General features: G+C 36.7%; 1 protein-coding gene across 1 annotated transcript in view; it reads left to right on the top strand.

Moving 5' to 3' along the window:
* The window catches only part of MALRD1 (MAM and LDL receptor class A domain containing 1), a 232,774-nt gene that overhangs the window by 23,865 nt on the left and 187,604 nt on the right, over window positions 1–21,305 (top strand). Inside the window, exons 8-12 of the mRNA XM_053963779.1 lie at window positions 3,565–3,657; window positions 5,852–6,059; window positions 13,382–13,528; window positions 16,401–16,510; window positions 20,140–20,307. Coding sequence (XP_053819754.1) covers window positions 3,565–3,657; window positions 5,852–6,059; window positions 13,382–13,528; window positions 16,401–16,510; window positions 20,140–20,307 — 726 coding nt within the window. The remainder of the gene's footprint in view (window positions 1–3,564; window positions 3,658–5,851; window positions 6,060–13,381; window positions 13,529–16,400; window positions 16,511–20,139; window positions 20,308–21,305) is intronic.

Below are 21,305 nucleotides of genomic sequence, written 5' to 3'. Positions count from 1 at the left end.
TGTATTTTTAACATTATTTGTCTATTCTGGTCCATATTTGAATTCCCATTTAGTAATATTAACGGGTCAACTATATCCATAACATAGTCACAGAATCATAAAATGTCCTGAGTTGGAAGGTACATACTAGCATCATTGAAGTCCAACTCCTGTCCCTGCACAGCACACCCCAAGTGTCACACCATGTGCCTGAGAGCATTGTCTAGATGCTTCTTGAGCTCTGTCAGGCTTGGTACTGTGACTGCTTCCCTAGGGAGCTGTTCCAGTGCCCAGCCACCCTCGGGGGGAAGCAACTTTGTCTAATATCCAACCTAAACCTCCCCTGACACAACCTCAGGCCATTCCCTTGGGTCCTGTCTCTGGTCACCACAAAGAAGACGTCAGTGCCTGATCTTCCTCTTCCCCTCATGAGGAAGTTGTAACTGCAGTGGGGTCTCCCCTCAGTCTCCTCGAAGGTGAACAACCCAAGTGACCTCAGCAGCTCCTCACACGGCTTCCCCTCAATGCCCTTCACCATCCTCACGGCCCTCCTTTGGACACTTTAACAGTTTAATCTCTTTTTTATATTGTAGCACCCAGAACTGCCCCCAGCACTTGATGTGAGGCCACCCCAGTGCAGAGCAGAGCAGGACAATCCCCTCCCTTGCCCTGCAGGCCATGCTGTGCCTGATGCCCTCCTGGCTGCCAGGGCACTGCTGGCTCATGTTCAGCTTGTCATTGACCAGGACCCCCAGGTCCCTTTCCATGGCACTGCTTTCCAGGATCTCATTCCCCGCTTTGTGCATTCAATTAACAAAATTCACTGTCTGTTAACTGACAGATAAATGTTAACATTTTTGGTAAAATTAAGAAACCAAATAATATAATGTTGAGTCTATCACTTGCTGTTCATTAATTGCTTGTTACTCCCCTTTAGTAATGGGCCTATTGTTCTTCCTTTTATTGTCTTAATCTTTACATCTTGTATGGCTTTGAAAAATACAGAAATTAAGCAATAAAAGATAATTTCAACTAATGCTTATACATGCAAGTATATTTGTATCCTAATGCACTAAAATTTTTCTATGTGTTCAACAACACTTGCAAAAGCCATGTGAGTACACTCCTCTGCAGAAGGTAAAGTTGATTAATCGTTGTGGGGGAGCAAATAAGCCTTCGTTGGAAATTACTCTCTGAAAAGAGAAGTAGGGACAAAATAACGGGTGCAGTTGCACAGCAGTGCATGTCTTGATAGAGAAATGTCAAAAAAACAGATAAAAAGTATTTTATAGATGGAGACCTTTATAAAAAGTTGTGATTTCTCTTCCATCCTTCAAATCTGAGTGGCATTATCTCAGAAAAAAACATTTTGGGGAAAAGGAACAATTCTTGCCCATTTTATCTTTAAAAAAGGTTGTTTATTGATAGTAATATATCATAGTAAGGGGACTAGAGTAAAGTTGTCTTGAGCAACTGCTCCCCTGCATGACCAAAATAAATATTGAAGGAAAGTACTGGAAAAACACCACCTTCCATATTTTAGAAGAAAGCTAGTGACACAAGGAATGTGCTAGAGGGGTTAACCCATTTGGAGCAAAGAGGTGGAAGAATATGACAAGCAGGGTGAATACTACAAGTATTATGGGGAGGAGAAATTATTGTTGACTTATTAGAGCTGTATAAAATCACAGGGTGAAGTCTGCTTAAAATATTCTTTCATCTGAGGTGACTTACAGCTTTCAGTGTAAATAAAAATCCCAGAAGGTCTAGCTACAGTACAGAAAACTCAAGTTTACTGTTACAAGCTATTTGTAGTAAAATTAGTTTGGGAGAAAAATGGTCATGGGGCTGGATTTCTAAGCTGTTATTTGAATGTCAACAAAATTATAGTATCAAGGTGCATCCAGTCAAATACACAGCAAATACAGTGCTCCCCAAAAGATATACAAATGTGTTTGAAGGGTGTGTACATGGTGGTGGGGGGAGCATGTTAAATAAAAGCAGAAATTTAACCACAGCCTATGGTTTTAACCTGCCATGCAGTATGGTTCCTAGTACATCATCCTTTTGTGTGTCTCATATCTGCCTAATGTAGGCTGATAGATTTCCTTTAGAAGCTGAATTAGTAAAATGAAGCAAGTTTTACACAGAATGAGGTGTTCTCAATATTGAAAGACTCTTGCTGAATATGTCACGTAAAGAGGTGAACAAATACATCCTATAGTAATGTAGAAACTCACAGCTGATTTTATTTCTGAAATCAAGTATGCCATGTGCCTTATCCATTTCTTTTCTTTTTTTTTTTTTTTTTTTTTTTTTTTGTGTTCAATAGGGGTTTAATCTTCCAGCTTTATAATATATCAGAATGGCCTTGGTAGGAAAAGAGCACTAATTGTCTGCACATCACAAACCATTTCAATGTTCTTCTGCTGGCTCACAGCCTATCAAGCAGTAGACAGCACATTTCTCCTCTCTTTTATATTATAAAACAGCAAAAAGATAACTGTCCATGTCTATAGTATTGATAACATTTCACGTGCCTATCATAACCCCTTTTATTAATCTCCTGTAAGATATTTGTTTTATACTTTCAATTTCTCATCATACATGAGACTCTCCATTTCTCTTATCCTGCTTTGCATTTTTTTCTGAACTGCCACTAATTCTGCAATATCCTTAGTGGAAATGGTATGACCAATACTTTGTGTCTTCCTAAAAGTAGTCTCAATATTGATATTTTTAATGGTAGGTCTGTCTGTATGTATAGGCTATATTAACTTTTCCTGGGGGCTTTTTCTGTCTTTTTGGTTTTGTTCTATTTTGCAACTGCTTCTTGAAAAGATTTTGTGTGGGTATATAAAGTTCAAATTTCAAATTTCCACCTTCTTTATGCCTCAGTATGTTACAAGTGGGATCATGACCAGAAGCAGAGTGAGTGTGAGATACTTTTGCCAGATTATTCAATCAAAAGGGCTTGCAGTGCTTGCATAAAGGGAGTCTTACCATATATCTAGCACTCTTCCTGTTACCCTTAGGAGGTGAAATTAAAATGGGAGGATTAAGGTAACTCAGATCATGAGTAAAAGTTGTTAGATTGTACTCTGTGTGCTTGCTTTACAGATTAAAAAAAAAAAAAAGTTTTTAGCACAATTGATTGGGTAATTCTGGCAGAACCAAACTACAGTTCTAAGACCACTAAATCTAATTAAATACACAACAATAATATAAACAGTTATTTATGAAAAGGAAGCTTATGTGGAGAACACCATGGAAACATATTGTTAAATTCAGCAATAACATGGCTTAATTTACATATTAATTGACATTAATTCTACCAACTCAACTTCTGATAAATATATTATTAGTCTGTTTAGTCACAGTAAGCATGTGTTGTTTTCTCTCTCTTCCAAAGACCTCAGTGCAAAGATTGCAAATGAATATGAGAAGCTGTATTTTTTTCACATAGAGCAATTTTTTATATAGTGGTTGTTTGGCTGGGAGATGAAAAGATGGACAAAAAATGGCCTCAATAACTTTTGTTCCTCCAGAAGTTATCTTTATAACATTGTTTTCTACATTTTACAGGAGGAGCATGTATTGTGGGAAACCAACATCATGACTAAGAAGGAATGGGTCAAACTGAATATACAGCTACCAACAGGGCTAGAAAATATAAAGGTATGAATGAAAAAGGCATGTGCTCAATTTTTGAAGGTCCTTTACTTCAATTTTTGAAGATTCTTTACTTTGTTGTTTTAGGAAGCCTAAAAATTACTTAAAATTGTGTGTATATTGAATGTCTTGCTATTTTTTCATTGCTTCAATATGTGTAAATTTCTGGCTCAAGAAAACATCTACACAAACATGACTTACAGATGCTGCTGCACTTGAATAATATGCAAGAAAATGAATACAAATCTCATCTGATTCTAATTAGTCATCTGAGTCCAACTCAGGAATTACCAACTCATTTAAATGTGTATATACTATTAAGTGAGATGATGTAAATGATCTTTGTGGAACTTCAGTGAAATTATGTAAACCACTAATTGGGAAGATACCTTCTCTTTGAAATTTCAGACACAGAGATAAATGCTAAATTGCAGCTGCTTAATTTTTATATTAATTTACACATTTCCATTTTAAGTAACTTTCCATTTACAGGGTTCTTTTTTGTAGTTCTGTAAATAACCATCATATTTTACTCTTTCAGCAATCAGCTGAAAATATAATCTCTATGAAAGGACAAAAACTAAGCCCACTGCAGGAGCTGATGTTTTGACAGATGTTAGAATGAATGCATTTCAGTAAGCTAGTAGGTTCTAAGGGTGTGTTGTTGCCTGTCTTTCCTTTTCCCATGAGGACAATTTTGAATAGACAAGCAGATGTGCAATTAAGTTATCTATAGTATCTAAAAATAATTAAACATCTGCTTAGGTTGTATGTATATAAGTAGGAAGCCAAAACTGTGCGTTCTTGTACAAAGACTGCAAGGATCCCTTGCACTTAGGGAAGGAAACATACTATCTTTAAATTTGTGCTTATTTCATATTTTCAGCACAGCATTCTGTTTTTGAACTGGTAGAGAGAGCATGGAAAGTGCTAGATGAGTTTTGTCATTTTGAAGAAATTTTCTCTAGTGGAAGACAATGACTATATAACTGATGTTTTAGAAAGAAAAATGCCTCTTGAAATTTCACTCCAACCTAATTCCCAGGCTTTGGGCAGTGTGCTAGACCCTTCTGCTTATGCCCCAAGTTTCCAGTTTCCTTCTGTTTTTCAGATACTCTTACAGAGTACTTTCTGACTCTTGCACATAGCTACTTTTTGAGACTCACACTTCAGTCATGTCTCAGCCTGTGAAAACCCACAAATACGTTTTTATTTATTCCTCCAACTCCTGCTCTTTTTTCCTCAGTGCTTTCTTTTATTGCTATCCTAATCTTTTTGATGAATCCAAAGCTCCTGCTTGCTGCTTTAATTCAGGTAAAAGAAACCTTGAGAGCACAAATAGGATAATTTCATTACTGTGAGAGCCAGTGGAGCTGGGCTGCACTGTGCCCAGAAGCAACAGATGCTCTTCTGGAATTTCATTGCTATAAATCAGCTTGTGCTAAATCTGCTCAGAGCAAGGGAACTCTGTGTGAGAGAAATGCTCCTTGAATCTGTGTTTATATCAATAGCAGTAAAATAATCAGGGTAAGGGCACAGGCCCAGGATTGGCATGTGATTGTCCAAATAATTAAAATATCAGCATGGTTCCTAGAAATGTTTTGACCTAAGCAAATCAGGCCCCTCCAATCCAGTGCCCAGAACAGCTCCAGGATTGCAAGCAGGCAGGGACCAACCCCACAGCAGAGACTGGGTGCATCCATTTTGTTTTAAGTGATGAAACAGTTCTCAATTGTTAGGCTCTGCTATGCCAACTGGTGTCCGAGGACAGTCCCCAGCCCAATTTACACACCTGTAACTGGAAATTTTCTCTGGGGGATCTGCAAAATGAGGTTTTGAAGGCACTTCAGAAAGGAAGATGGAGTCTTTAGGATATTAAATTTCAGGACAACTTTCTAAAGCACAGGGGCATTACTAATTTTTAGCTAAAGGTTTATGAGACTAGTAGTTTTTTCTTTAAAATAGACTTTTTTTTCTTTTTAACTTCACTCTTGGAATTCATCAGATTTCAGCTTAAATTTTTCCATAATTTCAACCTGAGATAGCCATACAAAATTTCAGGTTCTGGTTTGAAATGTATTATAGTTTTGCAATGGAAATTATAAAGCACTTTTTACCCCTAGAACTGTTCTGTGTAAATAGAAATCGGTTTCACTCCATTGTCTGTTAGTGCAAATATTTTAACTGTATCAATTGACAGCTTGTGTTTAAAGGAACACTCCAGAGCAGGGCAGGTTTCATCTGCCTGAATAGCATCCAGCTCTTGGATGCTGCACCATCAGAGCCAGCAGGTTCCTGCTCCTTGGAAGAGCCCCCCTGCAGGGCTGGGCAGCCCAAGGACCCTGGATCAGCCTGTGACTGTCACCCAGACTGCCCTGATGGCAGCAAGGAGGACCCAGCCACCTGCTGTGAGTGAATCCCATTGCTTTAGAGGGACAGCCTGCTGAGGAGTGCTGGGAAACCTAAACATTTTTGTTCAACCAATCACTAGAAAAATATTTAAAATTTATATGGCTGCTTTTGTCCAGAATATTTAATGACATACAGGTTAGAGGAAATGTTCATAGTATTTTCCTCTTTCCATTGCTTTGTGTTCCTCTATCTGGCCTCATTATCATGTTTTCAGTGCAGCTAGGAATTTGTTTAATAATCTGCTGAAATACAACATTTACTGTATTTTTGCTTAAATATATTCCCTATATATGACTTTTATAATCCTAATTTGCAAGGGAATGAAATCTGCCTTGGGATTTGTTCTCTGAACAAAGTTTTCTAATTTAGACTGTTTATGAATTACTGTCAGAAAATGCATTAATTGATATTTGTACTATGATACAAATCACCACAAAAATGTAGTTCAGAAGCTACATCTTCATTATATTTGCAGCTGAAGGTAAGTTTGTTTAGAAGCCACGGTTTCTTCTGTACAGTCAAGAGTAAAAAGAAAATAATTGAAATTGCTGAAAAATGTCTGTAAAAATTCTGAATAATTTTAGATCTCCATGTAAAAAAAAAGTCTTTAGGGACCCTATCACTTCTAAAATTTATATCATAGGGCATGCATAAGTATGTATGTTTGCCTGTGGTAGTAATACTTAAATATGTGTTTAACATAAAAAATGAGTACATATTTAAGATACTGGTGATGATGTATATTGCTGCTGGGAGGTGCCAATTAAAATTTTGTGTATTGCTCAAGGTAGGAGGATTAAAAACACTGATAATGTTTTATTTTTTAATTCCTTGATGAGACTTCAGGAAATATTTGTGACTGCAAGCCATCTTTTTAACTCACAGTCTGAATACTTAATTTTTTTTCAATTACTTAAATAACCATGTGGGAGCTATCTCTGAAACAACTAATATGTGCAAATGCTGAAATAACTTTTTAAATAGGAAGGTATATACTGTTTTATGTCTGGGTAGAATCTAAGCAAACATTAATGTCTGTAAGGGCTCCCTCTCTGAGAGCTCTTTTTGATTTTTACAAGGCTTGACCCTGTGCTGCTAGCTCTGTGTCTGTCCTACCTCCACTGGTAGGAGTGTGGAGTGTCCTCGTAAGTTCTTTGGGAGGAATGGAATGAAAGTGAATTGTATTTTCAAAGCTGGACTTTATTTCTCAGCAATTCAGTGATCCCACTTCATAACCATGAAAGAGAATTGTGGTGAAGAGCAACTGAAAATAAAGAATAATTTTTAGGTTTCAAAGGATGATCAAAAATAATTGTCATAGTTGAAGGGAGCTTTTAATCATACTACACATGGTGAAAATGTAGATAACGCCCAATATTTATAGGCCTATGCCTCAGACGTTGATGCTAGGTAACCAAAATATTACAAATTACCTAGATCTAATCAGGATTTTAAAGATCACAGTAGAATTTTTGGGAATATTTCTTCCATCATGGTGATGTTGATGGGTCAGAAAAAAATGGAGATTTGACACAAGAAGGAAAAGTCAAAATGATCTGATGGTCTCAACACTGTCCTTTGTGGAATCTCCAGAGTTAGGGTGCTGGGACAAGGAATAATGAGTGCCACAATCAGTGCAAAATGTTTTTCAACAGCTCTGCCTAGTGCTCCATTCTCTGCTGCTGCTTCTGCAATTAACTTTGGTTTTTCTACTAGCACTTATTCTCTACTAGCTCTCTTCAAATTAAAGAAAATATGACATTCAGGTGAACTTGAGGAATTAGGGATTGTTTGCTTAAATCTGTGCTGAGATATTTGCAGTTTGAAGAGGTATCATTTCACTGGAGCAGTGCACAAAATTCATCCCCCAAAAAGAGGGTGGAAAAAGGTTCTTTTCTAAAGTATAAGTACAAATAGTAGTTGCTTATTTCTCTGACTACTGGCTGAGAAGAAAGAGCACACAAAAATGTGCCATCTTTAAAATAGCAATAACTATTGTTAAAGTTGGCCCATTTTAATGGATAATATTATCTTGCATGCTTCCCATACTCCTTTTCAAGAAAGATGGCCCTAATGGAATATAGCTACTCAGCAGTTTGGTCAGCTTAGGAGATTCATCTTTACTTTCCACAGTATTGAGAAAAAAAGGTGTAAAGAAAAAAATTCTTATTTATTTTTGTCCTTTCTTCTTTTATTCCCATTATATCAATTTTCCACAAGCTCTTCGTATTGTCCTCCATGATATTTAGAGTTCACTATATTTATTCATACTGATTTTCAGTAAAATTTCCTATCTGGTACAGTGATGTACCAGATTTAGCCTTTATTAGGTCTTGTAGCATCTATCCTTGGCACAACCTCAGTAGTTTCCTAAGAATTTCTTTGTTTCATTATAATATGGAATTTAAAAATAATGTTTCTCTTTGGTCATGTTGATTTGACATGAATAGTATTATAATAACACAATTTATTACAAGAACAAACACATAAATGTTTTGCAATGCTTCCTAATCTTTCTGTTTAATCTCTGCTCATTTATATATATATTAATATTTATAAAATAATATATATTAATATATATTTAAGTCTATGAGACTTAAAAGTCTCAAAAATTAGGCAGTTGTCTAGGAAACACATGCATATGAGTAACCATCTTTGAGTTGTTAAAATCTATGAATCTAATGGAGTGACAAGTTACGAAAGTTCAGATTTTACCATTCAATTCTACATTTTCATTATATCTTTTCTGAAACCTCTTATTTGTTATCACTTCTGAATTTTTTATTTCAGTGAATGATAGCAAGTTATGAAAACCTAGTTAATATATTCAAACAGAAAGTAAGAAGCAGGACTTGGATAATTTAAAGGACTATAAAGATCCCTTTCATGCTGATGCCTTTTCTTCATTTCCCACCCCATATAAAGGAAATTTTGTACTAAATACTGTGTCAAATAACTAATATTTCAAACACTATACTTATTATTATTTTACATTATTTATACATAACTTTCACAACACTTATAAACCCATAAATACAGCTTGGAAACAAGTCTAGGAAGCACTTGCTATTTTCAAGTAATATCACACTTTGATGCAGGAGTGTTTCTGGAAATTACCTGCTCATCAGCATCCATGTAAATTCAAAATTATTGTGGGGTGGGGTCATCCTACAGGTATTTCTGAAAGACGATCACTTCCATTTAGCTTAATTAGAAGCTTTCTTAAAACAGCCATCTTTACTGCTTCTGCATTTAATTTAGCACCTCTAGTATTACCTTAAATATTCTCAGCTTTTTGTAGGATTTGTATAATTTATGAATATGGAATATGTAGAATGAAGGAAACCTGTATAATTTTAAAGCCATGTAGCTTTTGCAGCATTTCATTTACAGTATAGCAATTTACAATTGCAAATCCTTGAAACCTTCCACAGCAGGTGAGCACAGACACAAATGTTTTTATTACCATTCAACATTAAAGTGGAAAGAGCACTTTTTAGTCTGAAACATTTGTTTTACTAAACATTTGTGCATTTCCTGTGACACTGAATTTGCCTGAAATTGTCAGTATCTCTCCATTGATCTTGTATGTGCATGGGGAGAACAAGAAGCTACACCCATGCTATTTTCACAGACTTCACTGGTGAGCAGCTCTGTGTAGCACTGGCTTTGTGTTTCACCAGAGCAGCTCCAAGCAAACGTGACCTCTGCAGAGCAATGGAGACATGAGATTCTCTTAACCTCTCATAACCCTAAGCCAGGGAGTTGAGTCTTTTCAGAAGGATGTGAGGCCATCTCACCTATGAGAGCTATGAGTCATCTGTCTAATGACTTATGACATGAGGAAGTTCAGGCTGGATGATCTGTGGCCATCTGTGACATTTCTGTATGGATCCTTTAACAAATGCTAGGTAAATAAAATTAATCACAAACTGGTAGGGAAAGTGCACAGACACTCAGAAAGAAGGTATATGTGTAATCCTTCATTTTCACAGGATGACACACGATGTTAGCCAGAAATGACAAAATATTAATGGCAAAGGGGTTCTTTGGTTTCTGTTCACAGTGATAGTTATTACCTCAAATTCCAAAGACACTTAGGTGCTGCCATTCTGAATGAGGGGAGCACCCTCCTCATTCTATACTGTTGTTCAGGGATGCACCAACCTGATGGAGAGGCCAGCTGAATGTCTCCGTGTTCATTTGGTTGAGCTCTCAGAGCAGGATTGAAAGCATTTATGCAGTTGCAGGCTAGCAAAGCTGAAGCAATCTGACTTGGCTGGTAACCCAGCCTAGTTAACAGAAGTGCCTTGTTTTTCCGCTGGGAGGATCATGAGGAGATGGGATAGACAGAGTAAACTAGTCAAAGAAAAAAAAACATTCCCATTAACCTCTCAGTGCTCTTGAAATATGTGCTTTGTTTCCTGAGTTTTGGGGGGATTTTCTGGTTATTTTGTTCTGGTTTGTTCTTGTTTTATTTTGTTGGTTTTTTTTGTTTTGCTTTTTAATATGTTGAAAATGGTTTGTATTAATTGAAAAATCTTTTCAGTGTATTTTATGGCTTCAGTAACCTACACTTATTCTTGAAACTCAAAAAGTTTTTGGGGAACAATTTTTTTTCCTGGCCTCATCATTGGATTTTGTAGAAATGGTGTAATAATTTACTCCTTCACTAGTTAAGATATACTGATGTATTCACATGGGTTAAAAAAATTCAAATTTGACTTACTGTTAAAATGGAAGCAAGTTGTTGTTTCCTTTCTGTTTTCATTTCTGTTTTGCTGAATTATAAAGGTAACGGTCTAAAATAGAGAACTGACTAATTTTCCATTCAAAATGTCAAAAAAACCTATCTGCAGTTTGAATCCATTGAAATCTTCCTAATGAAATATAAAATACAAGCTCTGGTGCTGAAAATTCCAGTAGGAAGGGACATAATATATCAGAAAAGAGTTCTATGACAAACTTAACTGCAGCATGACTACTCAAAAACTATAGGTTCTGCAGTCACTTATTTTCCTACTATGGATAGTGAAAGATTATCTATAATCCCTTAAAGGTTCTGATAAAAATGTTGAATGTTTGGTAGGGAAGGCACATTTCATAAGGTTTATTAATGTTTGAGGAATGAAAAAGCACACTGAAAAACTGTCTTACTTGGATTTGGGTTTTAACCAAAGCACAGAACTTTTATTTCAAGCTTGATTAAACATTTACAAGCACCCCCTTAAGTTTTTAGAATTAAGTAGGGATAAAATTTGACTGTTAATTTGGACAAGTGCATTTCACCCACAGTTCTACAAGCTGTTCTACGACTTATTTACAATTTTAAATTGAAGTATCACTTCCAGACACTACAGAGGGGCAACACTTGGGTTTGGTAATTGACTCTGGTCAGTGTTTCTGTGTAACTGGATGCTTGTTCAGAGCTTTAAATTTCAAGTGAATGGTGTAATAAAAAAACATTTAGCATCTAAAGTGTGGTGAGCATTACCATATTCTATTTCCTCTCCTCCACCCAAAAGAAAAAAAAAAAAATCCCGAAGTGCACCAACATGAATGTTCTTCCTACCTCTTTAATTGTGTTCAGACTTGAATAAAGTTTGAAAAAAAAAAAAGACTGGACAAAACCAATTTCATTTGGGGTTGTGTTTTGCTGTGTGTGCATGTCTTTTTTTTCCCCCCCACTATATGTTCAGCCTAAAAATGGATGTTTATACATTTCTTTCTATACCTATAGGGTTAGAAAAAATTGTGCTATGGGATACCAATGTAAGAAATGCTGATTTCACCACACCTCTCTTCTTGTTGAACATGAAGGGCAGTGATGGGCTCTGATCACAAAAAAGCTGTTGTTTTTATCAGCTTAACATATCTTCTTCAGGTCCCAAATGCCTCCAGAAAAAAAATAATTTAAAAAATGCTTCCATGCTAAATATCTTTTAGAGCTGTAGGATAATAGTTATTGGTATCATCTTGATCTTAGTTTCATATTTAAAACACTATTTTAACTTGTTTTCTTTGGTGCCTATAGGGTAGTTTATGGATGTCTTTTTGGGTATTACTGTGAAGACGTTTTGTGGGGTTTAGTGAGGCCAGGAGAAAGAGATATTTAAGCAAAGAATGTTTGCCTTTTTAGTGTCACATTGGTTCTCTCAAGACTGCTTAGCTAAGGAAAGCAAAATGCCTAGATATAGTATTAATTACCAAAACAGCTTAGTCTTGGATTTCAATTAGCATGTTCAACCTTAATGTACTAGCAATTGAAGTCTAATTAAAAAGATACCTTGTAAAAAGCATGAAAATTTAATCAAATAAGTTAACCAAGTTTCATTTTAAACTATATATGCTGTACTAAACAGAAAACTATGGACCATCAAATTTTAATGTATATGGTGAAGACAGATAAGAGACACTGATATTTGTGGTTTATTTTGTACCTTAAGATTTAACTGCTCAAATAACCTCTATAGTCCTGGGAAACTTTTACTATTTAGCTTTGCTGCAATGGTGCTTAAAGAAAGATGCATTTCATTTTGGTTTTTTACAATCTGAAAATTGTAGTAATATGTATGGTCGTGTCTGAGGCGGATATGATCAGATAAATGTGCTGTGGGAGCAGAAAGTCACAAATCCAGTTCTAAAATAATGGTTGTAATTGCAATAAGTGACCCCAGGAGTTAAGTGTAGTGCCTTGGGAATCTGTTCTGGACCAGGAAAGAAAACTGAGTATAAAACTTTCTTATCAAAATCAAAATAATTATTTGTATTCAATTAATGTAGGAGTGTGTGCAATTTTTATACACTTTAAATTGGTCTAATCCATACCAACTGAGAAAATGATCTTTTACATTGCAATAAAAATTTCTAGGTGATCTAAATAATTGATAAATTTAAATCTCATTTTCAAAAAAAATTAAATGAAAGCTTAATTCATCTTTGCTTTCCATATATTTTAAGCCCTAAATGCATTTGAATTTTCTCACATGTTCAGAAACTACTAGTGCAATTCTTCTTTAAATGATATTTACTGTTATTTTTCAAATATCTCACCAAACTATGTACAGATCTTTACTATGATAATTCTCTTACAGGTACTTTGTTTCATGGTTCTGAGTTTGATTAAGAAAGGAAGGGCTTGCCCAACCTGTTACCTGTATTCTTGAACTAGCTATCCCTCTGAATAACCTGAAACACATTTTTGCTTCTTCAACACTCTAAGTACATTTAAGTACAAAACAGTCAGAGTTGTGGCATTAAACTGTTGCATCAAGTTCAACTTATTGATCCCTTGTTGTTGCTGTTGTTCTTACCACAGCTAATTATACCTTATGTGATTTTGAGACTGACCTTTGTGGATGGAGGCCACTGAGCAAAGGTGATGCTGACTGGAACATAATGAAAGGACAGGCTCCCCGTGACAGAGAACTCCCTGGCAGAGGTCATACAAATAATATGGGGCATGGTGAGACTTATTATTTTTTTCCTTCTGTCATGAAAATTCCTACTTGTAAATGGTCACAGACTGATAATAAAAACTGGTTTGAAATAGATGCCACACAGTATGTAAATAACACAGGTAATGTATTACAGAAAGCCAGTCTGTTGGAGATAATATTTTTTAGATGTGATCTAGTTACTATGTCTTTGTAACCCTTATTTTTGGCTGGAATAATCAGTGAGGTATGAGACTTAATGCAGTTTTTTTGTGATACTGACCTTTGAACTGACAGCTGACTTTGTGTCTATCATAACCATTGTTTACCCAAAGTTCACATAGGGGTTATTCTTGGAAGCATTATTTGGACAAATAGCTTTTTGTAGAGTGAAGTTAAATTAATCCATATTGTCTGGGAAAAATAGAGTGAGTATAATTTCCTTTAAAGAGTTGTCCTTCTTTCAGCCTATATTTGCCATACAATGTATTCAGCTGAAAAACCATTTTATTCCAGAAGAGGGATGTTAAAAATATTTTTCCAAAGTGAAAATGTTATTATAGCACAATTCATAAAAATAAAACTGCCAAGCATGTTTTTCATTGTCAAATAATATTGACAAGTATTCTGTGACTTTAATTTTATTAACATGTATCTATTGCACTGCTTCCAGTGTTGATAAGATTCAAATCTGTGTTACAGTCCAGAGCCCATTTAATTAATTATGTATATTATCTGCAGCCAGACCTCCACACTTCTCTTCCATGTTCATGTTAAAGAAATTGCCATGTTAAGTATTCCACCTCAAGCTTTCAAAGGTATAGAAACTCCAGGATTAAAATTCACCTGAGCAAACAGTAGTGGATGAAGTATGTGTGTGCATGCTATAGAATGATTCTAAATGAACAGTCATATTTTTTCCAGTGGTTCTCATGTGATGAAGTGCACCAAAGTTGCTATTCTTTTTTTCTCAGCAGCTGTTTGATATTTAATTTTATTTTCTCTGTAGAGTGGGACTTTATGTAAGCACTATTGTGTTATAGTTTTCCAACTCTCAAAGCTCCAGAAGGGTGCACTGATCTGCCTGTGTGTATCTCTGCTCCAGGTGCTGGTGAGATCTGAGGGGCAATGTGGTCTGAAGGAAGGCTGCTGGCAGCCTAAATATTGTATAAAATCACCCATATGGAGTGATGTATTGCTTCACTTAAGTTGCATTGATACCTGAATTTTTACAAGTTTGTTTCAGTGTTGCTGCAGGTTGAAGCCTCCAGCAGATTTGGAGGTTACTATACCCCACCTCTCAAGCCCAGTAATGTTGCATTCTCTGTATAAATTAGCTGAAAAGGTATTTCTAAGGTGGTTTTGTACCAATCTATCATTGTGCCCACTACAGCCACAACTTCAGAATTAGGATTCCAGAATCTGAGCAAGTTTTTGCCAACATTAAATCGCCATCCTTCAGGTTGCAACTGTTCCTATTAGTACACGGAGTAGTCATCTCTCTTCTCTCCTGGGGAGGGCAGTAGCAAATTTTGATTAATGAAGATCTTAACAAGGCTACGGTTGAGCCTCAGCTGCAAATTAAAGAGGGTCCTTTGAAGTACCCTTGCATTCCAATGAGGGGAGCTTCCCTCATGTTGCAGAATGCAGCATTCCTGTTTGTACAGGGAGCTGGAATGGTCCCCTCTTTGTGCCAACCTTGCTAAAGCAATGCCATTATTCATGTGGGGCTGGACCTAACCCTCGGCTTCATTACAGATCCATGGGAAGTAAGTGGCTAAGGAGTATAAGTGCAGCAGCACAATAGCTGATTTTCCAAGATGTAAGGCAATATGTGTAATATAAATGCTCAAAAAAGACTGAGCCTTTAGTGTTGTCTTGCATAGACTTTCATGAAAAAGTCTCAGTATTCAGCAAAGGCAGCACTGACGGCATTCAAAATATGCTGCTTTAGGGCCCCTTGAAAATGTTTATCCTTCCCTACCTTTGTCTGAAGCACATCTGCTGTAGTTCAAATCCAAATGCAGTGCATTTGCCAGAGTTCAGATTAGATCTTTAATTAAGCTTTCATCCCCACTAGCACAGACAACAATGTCAAGTCTGTGGACCCCATGAGAAAATACAGCTTATTCCATTGGCTCCCGTGGTCTGCAACATTGTTAGCATGCTTAAAAGTGGCTGGGCTCTGCTGAGAGTGAATACTGTACCCTAAAGGAAATAATTTCTGGTTTAAATTCTGTTTGAAACATTATTTAAGCCAATTAAAATGTGTCCTTTAGGGATCTTGGCTGAGGTGTCTGTTGCTTGATCTCCAGGGTGCTCTGTGTTGCTGCTCCTCTGCTCTCCCCAGTCCGTGCAGAGAGTGGATGGGCAATGTGTGAAGGTGGTGGGTAATACTTGTAGTGTTGTAAGGCTGGAGATCTTAAGGCTTTTGCTTGAAGAGAGCAGGTAAAAAAATACTTCCAGTGGATCTGCACAGTAATGCTCTCAGAGAAGCAACGCCTGAACTGCCTTTGAGGGGCTCCGTAGTCACTTGAGTTTATGTGCTTGCAGGCACCATGACAGGGTAGTCTTAGCAATGGCTGCCCAAAAAATCTTATTTCCTTCTCCCTTTCTCCTTGTCTTTGGAATCAGTCATGATGATTTTACAAGAGGGAAGAGCCAGGAGCATTTAGCAATTCTGTTTTGTCTTTATCCACATAGACATAGTTTGTCACAGCCTGTTACAGCACCCTCCTCATTATCTACAGAGACTGAACTGATGGCAAAGCAGTTTAGATTGTTTTGATCTATGAATGAGCTTTATGTGTCTCATGAAGTATATAGTTACCTCTGTGGGGTAGCCATTTGCCATTGGAGCATGACATATTTCTCATACTTTAAAATAAAATTTGTTTATAGGAGCGTTCATTTACTTCAGTGGATCACATGAGAGGAACACAAAGATGGCCATGTCTCACCTGGGAAGCCCTTTCCTTGTGAAGCTTACCCCTGGGCTCTCCTGCTGCCAGGTAACAGTTTGATATGAACTGTCCCCATCTTTGTGATCTATCCCTCAGCTGATGCAGGTCAGGTATTCTTCATGCTCTAAGTGTTGCTGCTGATGGCTCTATTTCAATACCAGTGGGAGGACTTACAGACTAATGCTTTGGGAGGACAGAGAAGAAGGCAATTTTTACTGTTTTGCTGCCAATTTTTTATATCTGATTATTACTATTCTTTTTCAAAGCACCCAGCAGGTGACTCAGATTTCAGGACATACTCCAGGTTTTTGTGTACTTTGGCAAAGGTATCTGGACAATGATAACAGGGCTCTATCAAATAGCCACTCTGTTGTCTGCAGACAGGAAAGTCACATAACGAGGCTTCCATGATAGGACACGATATGGTTTGAAGTCACTCTACACATCAGCTGTGCTGGTGTGACCGGAGAGAACTAGCTGCCATACTCCAGACATGCACTAAATTTTAGGTCATGGTTTGAGAAGGATGCTTTTTAAACTGATCAGTGCAGTACTTGGGCATTACTTTGAAATGTGGTTTTTTGTCAGATGTCCTGTGGCTCTGCAGAGGAATGCAAAAGCAACCAGCCAGGATAGTGGTTGAGCTGAAAAACTAGAAAGGTACCAGGAAAAAAAATGAATCGGGAGGGACAAAAAATAGAAAAATATTAGATGAAAATGAAGTTTTATAACTATATGGTTATATTTTTCAACAAAATTCTGTATTATTAATACAAAACTTGAAGAAATATATTAAATATGAACAGCAACTATTCACTACATTCACAGCTGTATTTTTATTTGTCCTTTTGGCCGCTGAATAAAATCAATAGACACTGCTCAGTTTTATAACTTTTTTTCTTTTTTTTCTTCTTTCCTGAGGCTTTTTATATTTTCTATTTTGTAACTTTTCAATGCTCATGCCATACTGGGGAGAAGTTGTGTAGTTATGATGTGGTTTTCTTCTGATACTGTATAATCCCTTTGTATTTAAAAAGTCAGAAGAAAAGGGAAAGACAGAGAAAGCCTGCCAAAATAATTATATTTTGTTCTGTGAAAAAAAGAGCTTTAAAGAAACAAAATGGAATTTTGTTTTCAGACTCCGTGTAGAACAGAAACTCTTAATTCCACTTAAGAAAACTTTTTTTGAAAAAAGAAGATCAGAAAAGGAGTTGCACTTAGAAGTCCCAACAAGTAGCAGAATTTTATTCCAGCAGGATCTAGACTTCTTAGGTTTTATCTCATCTAAGGGACCAGAAACAAGTGCCAGCTTAGCTAAATCTGTTTTACTTGAAACTGCAGCTCATTTGGACTACACACATCAGTGAGTTACCAGATCTCAGCTGAATAGCTGCCACTTGCAGCTGAGGAGTGGAAGCTTCTGAAACAATTCAAGAACAGTGCCTTGCAGTCATTTAAGGCAATCTCACAGTTCTTAATCTTCATGTGACTTCTTATTGTTATATAAGATCAGAAATAAAACAGATGCAGGATAAACTCAAGCAGAATGCTGCTGCAGGGAGCTCAGAAATCCTGAACCATTCCATGGAAGCCCTGTGTGTGCACTACTCCTGGGACACCCGACAGCCTTTGTACTCACAGCACATTTTTTAGACAGTTCCATCTCACTTTTGTTGACTTTAATACTGAGGAGATAAGCACCTTTCAGATTCAAATTAATTTATCTTAGAAACCCTTAAGGCAAACTGGGCACTGCTGATATGTGAATCAATGAATTATTCTAGTAAGATCTACTGCAGAGTTTGGTCTGCATTCAAAATAAACACAGATGCAGTGGGGATGCACATATTTTTCTCTACTTCAAAGTCAGAAAAGAAACAAGTTTTATTATAAGTATGCATGTATTGAATGAATTTAAAATTCTTAGATCCAACAAAAGCTAGAGCATGTTCTTACCTAACTGTACGTGTCTGTCAGGAGAGTGTTTTTGAGGACTGGAAGCCTGGCTTTCTGCCACGTTATCCCTGCAGACTTATTTCTGGGAAAGAGCAACGAGTAGGGGTTGCTCACTAGGATGTGTTATGTTCTCTGCCTATTAATGTGAGATTATGCCCTCTGTTGGATATCCCACTGAGAGGATAAAAGGATCCACACAAAGAGATCTATGTTTACTACTAGCTTTACAAGTTCTTTAGCTCCAGTTGATAAAAAAAAAAAATATTTGAATTGAAGGGTAACAGATTTATATGGTGCCTTTCTGGTTAATTGAAGCTCAGAAGCAACTTCTTCCTGCAGCTTCTTGTAGCTGGGTCTTCTTGTAGATATAAGCTAAGAAACATCTTCATTTAGCTCAAGGTTTTGCACTTGTAGAAGAAAATTTCTAGTCACAGCTCTGTGTTTATGGCTCGTTAATGGACACAATTGCCATTGTATAGTAGGACATGTAGACATAAAGAACGAAGGTAATTATTATTTCGTACTTTATGAAAACATAAATGTGTTTGAAAGGCTGTTTAAAAGACAAAAGACATCTAAATTGTTTAGATTGTAATTCTTCAAACACCTCACTTTGGAAAGTGTTTGTATACCTACTGCTTACTATTTCTTAAGCTTTTTGCTGGGGGACTGAGTTACATGAAAGTATTTCAATTTATTAATAAGGATAAAGATTATTGTATATAAGACATGATATTCATGAGTGGTGGTAAAATTAAATGTTGAGAGACTGAGTCTACCAGACCTAAAGGCAGATGATATTGAAAAGTAGCAGTGTGTTTTAACAGGAATATTTCTGCATGACTGATCCAGCTCTTGTTTTATATTCATGAAGAAACAAGTGTTATCAATATCAAGGCTTTTGTAGAGAAGCAACAATACTGCAATTGAAGAAATTTTAGTCTTGGTCTATGTGAAGAAGCAGGAAGGACTCAGGGGGATAGGAAAAATTAGTCTTTGAAAATCTTATTTCTTTCCCTCAGTTCTCAGTTGAATTTTTGCCTGGGTATTATTAAAAAAATTAAATGTATCAGTACAAAAATAAATTAAATGTATTAAATTACTCTGTAGTGCAGGGGAGTGAACTGTGATTCTCACTGTTTTCTTATCTTTTCTGCCTCACAAGCAGTCTCACCCACATACAGTTTTTGTATTTTCCTCCCATATATTGGTCAATCTAATTGTTTCAAGAGATGAATAGATTATTTTAAAAATCTGTCTTCAGATTGTATTCATTTATGTTGATTTTGGAAATAAAAGATCATAAGGTTTCCTTCATATAAGAATCTCAATGATTGCTCTTCTGAGATTAACATGCCTATGAAACTGTCATATATTCAGCATTTGTAAAGAAAAATAATCTTTGAGAAGTCTTTTGGTGCTTACTCTGTTAAAGAAGTTAAGGGAAGTCATATCATTCAGTCTGCATCAGTTGGTAGATACAAGTTATAAGTAAGTTGTAAAAATACGCTTTACTTTTAAATATATTTTTGTCTTTAGACATGATACTGCTCCTCAACATGCTGTGATTTCAAACATCCCCATCTTTCATGCCAAGTCTGTGCTTAGACCCATCATGTCATTTGTTGATATAATGTACATATATTACTTGGTACTGAATTTATTGCAGATTGATTGTATAATTTTTTTAAAGCTTTTCACTAAAAAAACTCTTTCAACAGGTAAGATTTTGGTACTGGCTATCTCAGGATTCCCAGCTTTCTGTCTTTAAGAAGACTGCATTAAATGGAAGTTTGGAAAAATTATATGACATTTCAGGATTGCCTGAGATGAACTGGAAAAAAGTGAATATACCTGTAGAAAGTCTGGCTGAAGAATTGCCTTTTCAGGTAATTATGTATCACATTTACATTGCTTTCAAAATGATATTTTACTTTGGCCTTTATAATTAATTTACTTTTAATGATGAAATATAGAAAGAGAATTTCCATTCTTTAATACTTATATGAAAAAGAATTTAATTCAGCTTTTTCCACAGGTCTATCTATTAAAGAGCATAGCCATTGTTTCAGTATTGTAAACATTAGAATAACTTTTAGTAACAAACATCAAGGGACCCTAAAGATTATTTAGTTCCAATTCCCATTGGCAAGGACACCTTTCACTTTACCAGGTTGTCAGAGCTCCATCCAGCCTGGCCTTGAACACCTCCAGGGATGGGGCATCCACAACTTTCCTGGGTAACGTTCCAGTGCTTCACCACCCTAAAAGTAAAGGATTTCTTCCCAATATCCAATCTGAACCCACTCTTTTAAAGTTTGAATCCATTCCCGTTGTCCTGTTACTACATGACCTTATAAATAGTCCCTCTCCATCTTTCTTGTAGGCTTCCTTCAGGTACTGAAGACTGCAATTACGTCATTCCGGAGCCTTCTCGTTTTGAGACTGAATAAACCCAATTCTCTCAGCCTTTCCTCATAGGAGAGGTGCTGCACCCCTCTGATTAACTTGGTGACCTCTTCTATGTTCACTCCAATAGGTGACCTGGGGTCTCTCACTTTGGAGACCCCAGAGCCTGACACAATACTCTGGGGTCTCACAAGCGCAGATTAGAGGGGCAGAATCCCCTCCCCTGCCCTGCTGCCCACGCTGCTTTTGGTGCAGCCCAGGACACGTTTGGCTCTCTGGGCTGTGAGTGCACATGGCCGGGTCATGTCCAGCCTCTCATCCGCCAGCACCCCCAGGTCCTTCTGGGCAGGGCTGCTCTCAGTCCCTTCATCCCCAGCCTGTGCTAATACTGGGGGTTACCACTTGATCTTGTTGAACCTCATGAGATTCCCATGGGCCACTTCTTGAGCTTGTCCAGGTCCCTCTGGATCCTGTCCTT

Source organism: Vidua chalybeata, chromosome 1, assembly GCF_026979565.1.
Source record: "Vidua chalybeata isolate OUT-0048 chromosome 1, bVidCha1 merged haplotype, whole genome shotgun sequence".
Classification (NCBI taxonomy): domain Eukaryota; kingdom Metazoa; phylum Chordata; class Aves; order Passeriformes; family Viduidae; genus Vidua; species Vidua chalybeata.
Note: the sequence above shows the minus strand (reverse complement) of the source record. Positions and strands in the feature narration are given on the sequence as shown.